The 10,635-nt window shown below is 44.4% G+C and overlaps 1 protein-coding gene across 2 annotated transcripts; it reads right to left on the minus strand.

The window, feature by feature from the left end:
- Nucleotides 1–729: 729 nt before the first annotated feature.
- LOC311128769 (uncharacterized protein) lies at nt 730–10,163 on the minus strand. 2 transcript variants are annotated; one of them, XM_084161013.1, is made up of 4 exons: nt 10,077–10,163; nt 3,251–3,424; nt 2,772–2,980; nt 730–2,358 (listed from the first exon to the last, which is right to left on the minus strand). In XM_084161013.1, the coding sequence occupies exons 2-4, from the start codon at nt 3,365–3,367 to the stop codon at nt 2,097–2,099; spliced, it is 588 nt and encodes a 195-aa protein (XP_084017139.1). In that variant the 5' UTR covers nt 3,368–3,424; nt 10,077–10,163; the 3' UTR covers nt 730–2,096. The 2 variants fall into 2 exon arrangements, with proteins under 2 accessions (XP_084017139.1, XP_084017138.1); XM_084161012.1 differs by having other exon boundaries at nt 9,969–10,143.
- Between the last annotated feature and the right edge of the window lie 472 nt (nt 10,164–10,635).

A 10,635-nucleotide genomic window follows, 5' to 3' on the forward strand; every position in this document is an offset into this window, starting at 1 on the left:
GTAAAAACTCAACTCATCGTGTTTGGAGGACAAAGAATGCTGAGTTGCATCCAAAGAACACCATACCTACTGTGAAGCATGGGGGTGGAAACATCATGCTTTGGGGCTGTTTTTCTGCAAAGGGACCAGGACGACTGATCCGTGTAAAGGAAAGAATTAATGGGGCCATGTATCGTGAGATTTTGAGTGAAAACCTCCTTCCATCAGCAAGGGCATTGAAGATGAAACGTGGCTGGGTCTTTCAGCATGACAATGATCCCAAACACACCGCCCGAGCAACGAAGGAGTGGCTTCGTAAGAAGCATTTCAAGGTCCTGGAGTGGCCTAGCCAGTCTCCAGATCTCAACCCCATAGAAAATCTTTGGAGGGAGTTGAAAGTCTGTGTTGCCCAGCGACAGCCCCAAAACATCACTGCTCTAGAGGAGATCTGCATGGAGGAATGGGCCAAAATACCAGCAACAGTGTGTGAAAACCTTGTGAAGACTTACAGAAAACGTTTGACCTGTGTCATTGCCAACAAAGGGTATATAACAAAGTATTGAGAAACTTTTGTTATTGACCAAATACTTATTTTCCACCATAATTTGCAAATAAATTCATAAAAAATCCTACAAAGTGATTTTCTGGATTTCTTTTTCTCATTTTGTCTGTCATAGTTGACGTGTACCTATGATGAAAATTACAGGCCTCTCTCATCTTTTTAAGTGGGAGAACTTGCACAATTGGTGGCTGACTAAATACTTTTTTCCCCCACTGTATTTATGTTAACCCACAAAATGGTTATCACATCAACTGGCTACACACGGAGTGATAGACAAAGCCGTGCACCACACAGACAGGGGCAATATTGCTGAAAATTAATTGGCAAACAGTGTTAGGTTTGTCTTTTTAAGCCAATAATGGCTAACCAGGGATGGGATAATGTCAAGGTTGCGTTGATTAGATAGTAGATGGGAGCTTGCGGTGTCTGATACTTGTGAGATTTGTTTATGACAGTTTGCAGTGGAATACGTGAAAATTGCATGTACTTTCAGAGTTGTTTGGCGAGCTACTGGTAGCTCGCGATCGACCTGTTGGAGACCCCTGATCTAGGGCCTAGAGTTTTTCCTGGTCAGGGGGCCACATGCTCAGGAAAGACTCCTGGCTCTACTCATGGGATATATGAACGAGGATGATTCAGCACCAATAAATCATCTTTAGAGGAATAAGGACTTAGCATGAGTTTGCCCACTGTCTGCTGTTCTATAGACTTACATAGAGCTGGCCAGAGCCAGATAGTGTGTACAAAAAAACCCTCTGCAAAAGGGGAAACAGCAGCTCTACCTAGAACATCTAAATCACTTGTACTTCATTGATCAATTAAGGTCACTGATTAGTTAGGAACTCCCCTCACCTGGTTGTGTAGGTCTTAAATTGGACACATTGAAAGGAAATAACAATACCAGCAGACACTTGGCCCTCTATGGAATGAGTTTGACACACCTGGTCTAAATGTTGATTTCTTCAAAATATCTCCTTAACAGTTGAAATCAACTCCTTTTCCTTTACCTTCTTTTTGTGGATGCACCTTGGCACGTCTGTCTAATTTGGAGAACCCAAATGACCAAAATCCTTCATTCAAAAACGTCCAGGTGGAATTAAGCTCTCCTGAAGTGCTCTACTATTTCCCACAGTCAGTAACCTCTTTCCTTGATCCTTTGTATAAATCCAAGGTTTAATACATGATGCTCAGAGTCACATGAGACAAACATAAATGTATTTGGAAGAACAGATCAGTCAGTTCCTGAGAGAGGATGAAATGTTGTGAGAATATCAAATCTCCAAGTGTTCCCCATCTTGTATATCCAGTTTGTTCTTCATTCATCTGATCTTGGTTGGACAGAGGTAAAAATATACAGTATATTTGACTCTTTCCTCTGTCCCTCTCTGAACTAGGGTTGGTCAGTACTCCACGTAGAAGGTGTCCCCAACCACAGATCTAGGATCAGTTTACCATCCCCTAATCCTCACCTTAATTATTAGCTGGGGAAAGGGCAAAACTGATCCAAGATCAGCATCTAGGGGCAACAATGTCATTCTAGTCCCCTGTGTGTCCGTCAGTGGAGGATGCGGTGGAGGTACCTCTCTGGGTAGCTCTCCCCTCCCTTCTTCAGTAGTGCTCCTGGTCTGGCTGGTCTCTCAGAGGCCCCTGCAGGCCCTTGGCCCTCGGTTAGGTCCTCTGTGACTCCTGTAGCTCCTCTGAGGCCCTTAGGAGTCAGTGGCTGTGTGTCTGGGCTGCTGTGTGATGCTCCTGACTCTGTCTTGCTGTCTGATGACTGCTCTTTGCTCTGCTGGCTGCTCGCTGAACTCTTACCAATCCTGTAGAAACAAGGCACAGAGGACGCCTTTGTCAAATTATTAAAAAACCACAAGGTTCAGGGAGTTTTTGTGCTGTGTGAGGACTTGTAAAAATAATATTTTGAAGGATTAAATCAGACATTTTAATCTCTTGATTGTGACTGCATGGTGTGTGTGTGATTGTGTGTGTGGTGTGCGTCAGTGTGTACGTAAATGAGTGTGGAGAATGGGAGGGCATTGGGTGCGTGTATTCAGTCTGACCCATCTCAGATCAGATGATTTAACGGCCATAACCAGCGTGGTCCCAGTGTCTCTCTCTTCCCCTCTCCACATTGTGTGTGTGTGTACAAATATATCTCATTATATATTTATATACAATTATTATTTTTGTATATCATAATATAATAACCGCATATTACATAATTCCAACCCACCTCAGATGATTAAACGCCCGGAGCCAGCGCGGCCCCAGTGTGTCTCGCCCCTCCACCCTGAGTCGTCTCCGTCGGCCCCTCGCCCTCAGTCCTATCAGGGCCTGGGCCAGCTCAGGCTCATCCCCGTGGCCCCACACCAGCTGGGCTCTCTGCTCTGCATCCTGGTCCCCAGCTGCCGTGAACAACCTCTGCAGCTGACGTAGGTTCACCTTGGGGACGGGGGGGTGTAAGTCAGTGAGAAAACACACTTTTACATCAACGACCTATATACAGCCGGCAGATTTTGAATGATTCCTAACCGTTGTTCCTTACCCTAACCTCACCCCCTTAATCCCAACCCTTACCCTAACTTTAACCCTTACCCTAATCTCACCCCCTTAATCCCAACCCTTACCTTAACCAATGTCAATCCCTATGCCTAACCTATACCTTTGGATCTGCCGACTGAATATCCACTTCCTAAATAATACCAAACTCACCCCGCCAAAGATGTTCCCCGAGCCAGCTTTCCTACTCCTCCGCTCAGCGAGACGCCACAGTGTGGAGGGCCCTGCCACCGTGGAGGAGGGAGACGGAGATGCTGCCTCCGCATCCATCCTCCCCCAAGCGAGAGGCCGCGAGAGCGGGTAGAAGATGCTGCGAGATGGGCCTTCCTGTGGAGGATATGAAAGGTTACGGTTAAGGGCTAGACTCACTTGTTGCAATTGCATAGTATTTCATGTTAGTCTGTTTCTAGGGGCAATTTAGAAGAAGAATGACGCTGGAGGAGATGGCTGCCGTTTTACGGGCTCCTAACCAATTGTGCTATTCTGTGTGTTTCTTCGTGTTATTTGTAACTTATTTTGTACATAATGTTTCTGCCACCGTCTCTTATGATTGAAAATGGCTTCTGGATATCAGGACAGCGATTACTCACCTCGTACTGGACGAAGATGTTTTATTTAATGAGTCGGACGCTAAGGATTTTCTTCAGACACCCGACAAGCCCAAATCCCCGTCATTCGCATGAGAAAGAGACAGAGATATCGGGGATGTAGGTCGGGGTCCCTTGTAAGGATTCGAACGCGAGTGGAAATCTGTCTCTACCATCAGTCCTATTAGCCAACGTACAATCATTGGATAACAAAATAGACAAACTACGATCATGGATATCCTACCAATGAGACATTAAAAACTGTAATAGCTTACGTTTTACAGAGTCGTGGCTGAACGACGACATGGATAACATACAGATGGCGGGATATATGCTGCATCGGCAAGATAGAACAGCTGCCTCCGGTAAGACAAGGGGTGGTGGTCTGTGTATATTTGTAAACAGCTGGTGCACAAAATCTAATATTAAGGAAGGCTATAGGTTTTGCTCGCCTGAGGTAGACTATCTCATGATAAGCTGTAGACCACACTATTTACAAAGAGAGTTTATCTATATTTTACGTAGCTGTCTATTTAAGACTGCACTCAATGAGCAGTATAAGGCCATATCTCAGGCTGGCCAATAAAAATAAAAGATTAAGATGGGCAGTCTGAGATATGGCTTTTTCTTTGCAACTCTGCCTAGAAGGTCAGCCTCCAGGAGTCGCCTCTTCACTGTTGACGTTGAGAATGGTGTTTTGCGGGTACTATTTAATGAAGCTGCCAGTTGAGGACCTGTGAGGCATCAGTTTCTCAAACTAGACACTAATGTATTTGTCCTCTTGAAGGGAGTAGTACACAGCGTTGTACGAGATCTTCAGTTTCTTGGCAATTTCTCGCATGGAATAGCCTTCATTTCTCAGAACAAGAATAGACTGACGAGTTTCAGAAGAAAGTTATTTGTTTCTGGCCATTTTGATTCTGTAATCGAACCCACAACTGCTGATGCTCCAGATACTCAACTAGTCTCAAGAAAGGCCAGTTTTATTTCTTCTTTAAATCAACAACAGTTTTCAGCTGTGCTAACATAATTGCAAAAGGGTTTTCTAATGATCAATTAGTTTTTTTAAATTATAAACTTGGATTAGCAAACACAACGTGCCATTGGAACACAGGACTGATGGTTGCTGATAATGGGCCTCTGTACGCCTATGTAGATATTCCATTTAAAAAACCAGCCGTTTCCAGCTACAATAGCCATTTACAACATTACCAATGTCTACACTGTATTTCTGATCAAATCAAATCAAATTGTATTGGTCACATGCGCCGAATACAACAGGTGCAGACATCACAGTGAAATGCTTACTTACAGCCCTTAACCAACAGTGCATTTATTTTTTTGTAAAAAAGTAAAAATAAAACAACAAAAAAAGTGTTGAGAGAAAAAAGAGCAGAAGTAAAATAAAGTGACAGTAGGGAGGCTATATATACAGGGGGTAGCGTTGCAGAGTCAATGTGCGGGGGCACCGGCTAGTTGAGGTAGTTGAGGTAATATGTACATGTGGGTAGAGTTAAAGTGACTATGCATAAATAATTAACAGAGTAGCAGCAGCGTAAAAAGGATGGGGTGGGGGGGCAGTGCAAATAGTCCAGGTAGCCATGATTAGCTGTTCAGGAGTCTTATGGCTTGGGGGTAGAAGCTGTTGAGAAGTCTTTTGGACCTAGACTTGGCACTCCGGTACCGCTTGCCGTGCGGTAGCAGAGAGAACAGTCTATGACTAGGGTGGCTGGAGTCTTTGACAATTTTGAGGGCCTTCCTCTGACACCGCCTGGTATAGAGGTCCTGGATGGCAGGAAGCTTGGCCCCAGTGATGTACTGGGCCGTACGCACTACCCTCTGTAGTGCCTTGCGGTCGGAGGCCAAGCAGTTGCCATACCAGGCGGTGATGCAACCACTCAGGATGCTCTCGATGGTGCAGCTGTATAATTTTTTGAGGATCTGAGGACCCATGCCAAATCTTTTCAGTCTCCTGAGGGGGAATAGGCTTTGTTGTGCCCTCTTCACGACTGTCTTGGTGTGTTTGGACCATGATAGTTCGTTGGTGATGTGGACACCAAGGAACTTGAAGCTCTCAACCTGTTCCACTACAGCCCCGTCGATGAGAATGGGGGCGTGCTCAGTCCTCTTTTTTTCCCCTGTAGTCCACAATCATCTCCTTTGTCTTGGTCACGTTGAGGGAGAGGTTGTTGTCCTGGCACCACACGGCCAGGTCTCTGACCTCCTCCCTATAGGCTGACTCATCGTTGTCGGTGATCAGGCCTACCACTGTTGTGTTGTCGGCAAACTTAATGATGGTGTTGGAATCGTGCCTGGCCATGAAGTCATGGGTGAACAGAGAGTACAGGAGGGGACTGAGCACGCACCCCTGAGGGGCCCCCGTGTTGAGGATCAGTGTGGCAGATGTGTTGTTACCTACCCTTACCACCTGGGGGCGGCCCGTCAGGAAGTCCAGGATCCAGTTGCAGAGGGAGGTGTTTAGTCCCAGGATCCTTAGCTTAGTGATGAGCTTAGAGGGCACTATGGTGTTGAATGCTGAGCTGTAGTCAGTGAATAGCATTCTCACGTAGGTGTTCCTCTTGTCCAGGTGGGAAAGGGCAGTGTGGAGTGCAATAGAGATTGCATCATCTGTGGATCTGTTGGGGCGGTATGCAAATTGGAGTGGGTCCAGGGTTTCTGGGATAATGCTGTTGATGTGAGCCATGACCAGCCTTTCAAAGCACTTCATGGCTACAGACGTCAGTGCTACGGGTCGGTAGTCATTTAGGCAGGTTCTTAGAGTCCTTGGGCACGGGGACTATGGTGGTCCGCTTGAAACATGTTGGTATTACAGACTCAGTCAGGGACATGTTGAAAATGTCAGTGAAGACACTTGCCAGTTGGTCAGCACATGCTCGGAGTACACGTCCTGGTAATCCGTCTGGCCCTGCGGCCTTGTGAATGTTGACCTGCTTAAAAGTCTTACTCACATCGGCTACGGAGAGCGTGATCACATAGTCATCCGGAACAGCTGGTGCTCTCATGCATGCTTCAGTGTTGCTTGCCTCGAAGCGAGCATAGAAGTGGTTTAGCTCGTCTGGTAGGCTTGTGTCACTGGGCAGCTCGCGGCTGTGCTTCCCTTTGTAGTCTGTGATAGTTTTCAAGCCCTACCACATCCGACGAGCGTCAGAGCCAGTGTAGTATGATTCAATCTTAGTCCTGTATTGACTCTTTGCCTGTTTGATGGTTCGTCGGAGGTCATAGCGGGATTTCTTATAAGCGTCCGGGTTAGAGTCCCGTTCCTTGAAAGTGGCAGCTCTACCCTTTAGCTCAGTGCGGATGTTTCCTTAATCCATGGCTTCTGGTTGGGGTATGTACGTACGGTCACTGTGGGGACGACATCATCGATGCACTTATTGATGAAGCCAGTGACTGATGTGGTGTACTCCTCAATGCTGTCTGAAGAATCCCGGAACATGTTCCAGTCTGTGCTAGCAAAACAGTCCTGTAGCTTAGCATCTGCGTCATCTGACCACTTTTTTTATTAACCGAGTCACTGGTGCTTCCTGCTTTAGTTTTTGCTTATAAGCAGGAATCAGGAGGATAGAGTTATGGTCAGATTTGCCAAATGGAGGGCGAGGGAGAGCTTTGTATGCATCTCTGTGTGTGGAGTAAAGGTGGTCTAGAGTTTTTTTTCCTCTGGTTGCACATTTAACATGCTGGTAGAAATTAGGTAGAACGGATTTAAGTTTCCCTGCATTAAAGTCCCCGGCCACTAGGAGCGCTGCATCTGGATGAGCGTTTTCCTGTTGATTTATGGCCTTGTACAACTCATTCAGTGCAATCTTAATGCCAGCATTGGTTTGTGGTGGTAAATAGACAGCTATGAAAAATATAGATAAACTCTCTTGGTAAATAGTGTGGTCTACAGCTTATCATAAGATACTCTACCTCAGGCGAGCAAAACCTTGAGACTTCCTTAGTATTTGATTTTGTGCACCAGCTGTTGTTTACAAATATACACAGACCGCCACCCCTTGTCTTACCGGAGTCAGCCGTTCTATCCTGCCGATGTAGCGTATAGCCCGCTAGCTGTATGATCAATTTGATGTTATTTTAATGGACAATTTTTTTTGGCTTTTCTTTTGAAAACAAGGACATTTCTAAGTGACCCCAAACTTTTGAATGGTAGTGTACATATTACCTCAATTACCTTGACTAACCAGTGCCCCCGCACATTGATTCTGTACCGGTCCCCCTGTATATAGCCTCGGTGTTATTTTACTGCTGCGGTAGAATTATTTTTTTAATCTTTTTTTACTCAACACTTATTTTTCTTACAACGGCATTGTTAAGGGCTTGTAAGTAAGCATTTCACTCGAAGGTCTACACCTGTTGTATTCGGCGCATGTGACAAATACAATTTGATCTTACTCAGAGGAATGATTTTGCTAGTTACAGACTTAGGATGGTGTGACTGAAGCATGTCCTGGTCAAGGGAAACTCCGGGTCCTTGTTTTTTTCCTGACCAGGTTATGGTTTAGGAAAAACTCCTGGCCCTGTGTGAGGGCACACTGTAGGATGCAAGGCAAGCTCCTGCCAGTCTCTACCTGTCCTTGATTGTTTAATCCTGCTTTAAGGAGCAGAGAGAGGAACCCAATCTGTCGTGTTTGAAAGCCCATTACACTGCAGATGGTAAGAACCAGTCTAGCTATACAGTAACTCTGGTAAGAACCAGTCCGCCTAGTAACTAAGTCTTCTTGGTCACACATGAGGAACTGGTACAGTGACAGGAAGTGTAACAGTATTAGCACAGTTATGTAGGGCAGTTACCTGGCTGTGTCACTAGATCAACTGTACTGGAGGAAAGAAGGGCTCTGCGCTAATATCCAAACTAGAATTCCACTTGGAATGCATGCACAATACATTGCTCCATTTTAAGTGGTATGCATGCTAGTGTGGATATTTAAATGTACCTATTCTCGCTCTCCCTACCATATGGAATTAGAACTCACCTGATTTAATTCTAATTCAATTACAATTTATTCAAATTCTATGGTATCTAGTGCGTTTCTGTTTAGGTTCAAGAATATAAAGCAACATGAGAAAGCCACTAAAATGTTATGCACCGAAGATGACTCACATCAATAATGTAATTGAAATGCCTTTAACTTAAATAATTGCATTAAAGGGTAGATAAAGAATGTAGCAAATGCACAGAATCATTCAACCTTATGTGCATCAAAGCAGCTGGGTGGACGCTAGCCTCTTAGAATCCGAGTGAAATACTTACTCTGGTCTCTAACATGTAGGCTCAGCATTCCTGAACAGTCCCATTACAAGTCAGAATGTTGAACAAACTTCATTTCAATTTACGTAAAGTTGTCAGATGATTTTGCACCTATGTCGGAGGTAATCTGAGACAAAATATCCACAGGGAAGCTTTATCAACCCGACCCTTGACAAACACTTGCGCAATATGGCCGAGCCTAACCAAACCACAGACAAAATGTTGTCCCACTCAATCAGCTGGCAAATTTCACAAACACTTCCAGCTGATTATGAGGGAACATGCTTCAGTCCATTACATTTGGCTATTGTTTACAAATTGTGCATCATGTGCAACTTGTCAGGAGATTGAAAATACAAGGGACAGAACCTGCTGGCAATGCAAAAAGTTGGGTAAACAACACTTTCCTGTGGTTACCCCATCTCCACCTACCAGCAAAAGGACCAACAGCTGGACAACTGGTAAAGTTAGTGTAAATATCATTTTATTCAACATTCTGGCTTGTACAGACTTGTCTTTTTTAGGCAGACTGCCTTCAGACTGAATATCCATGGGGTAAACCTTTTATTTGTTTATTATGAACAATAAAGCATACAAAAACAGAAATATACAAACAAGAGTACATTAACCTAACAGACAGGGGTATTACATGTCGAGATAAAACTTTGACAAATTGAAAATATGTGGTTAGTTCCATGGGGTAAACATGGTAACAGTCTGACGTTAAAGCAAGGTAGACGCACGCACGTTTAGTTGGCATGCATGTGACATCCAAATATTTTTAATTTTAATTTTATTTTGTTAGTCTGCGTCAAAATAAATAGACTCCTTATCTGTAAAGGTACAAGTTCAGAGCTACGGTGCATTTCAGATGCAAACAAATGACTTCGAATATTAGTAGTCTACCCAATATAGGTCAAGAGGTACTTTGCAAGTCAAGGTTAGTCTCGTGCATGAAAGCCGAATAAACAACTCTGGAATAACAAAGACTAGACTATAGGAAACATGTTCTTACCCCTAAGATGATAGCGACTTTCGTTCTTATGCTTTTTCCAAGAGCATTTTCTCTAAGTCCTTTTGTGTTGTGCTGCGGTTTATTTTGTCAATATAGCTAATAAAATACCTTTGATTTATCGATAGCTCTGTCCACTCGTTTTTGCTCTCAAGTGGTAGCTCTCAGTAGTTTTGTCGTCTGCTGTCTATACCGCGGTGCCTATACACCAATGAGAGCGGATATGGTCATTTATCCCACTTTATAGTGCCACTGGAATGTTTTGTCGAGCAATCAGAGAGTTTGTGGGCGGGGCGAGGTATGAAGCTCCGCCCCTCGGTCGCGTAGACAATCCATTGACGTCAAAGCTGCTGGCTCGAAGCTGTGTGTGAAACACTGATGTATAGTGTGAGAGGATTCATGATTATAAGAGCGAGAAAAAGTCACTCCCCGACAGCCTGTGTGCGCGTGCGTGCGTGCGTGCGTTTGCCTGCATGTATGTGTACAGCATCTCCATGTGCGCGCTAACTTCACAAGTCACAGGGGGTTGAATGTACTCATGGCATAAAGGTTTAACTGTGCATCATCTAGATGGGACTTGACCTCATGCTAACAATAAAGGCTATGTTTACACAGGCAGCACAATTCTGATATTTCTTCCACTAATTAGTATTTTCAAATCAAATCAAAT

The sequence above is a fragment of the Coregonus lavaretus genome, assembly GCF_964263955.1.
Source record: "Coregonus lavaretus genome assembly, chromosome: 1".
Classification (NCBI taxonomy): domain Eukaryota; kingdom Metazoa; phylum Chordata; class Actinopteri; order Salmoniformes; family Salmonidae; genus Coregonus; species Coregonus lavaretus.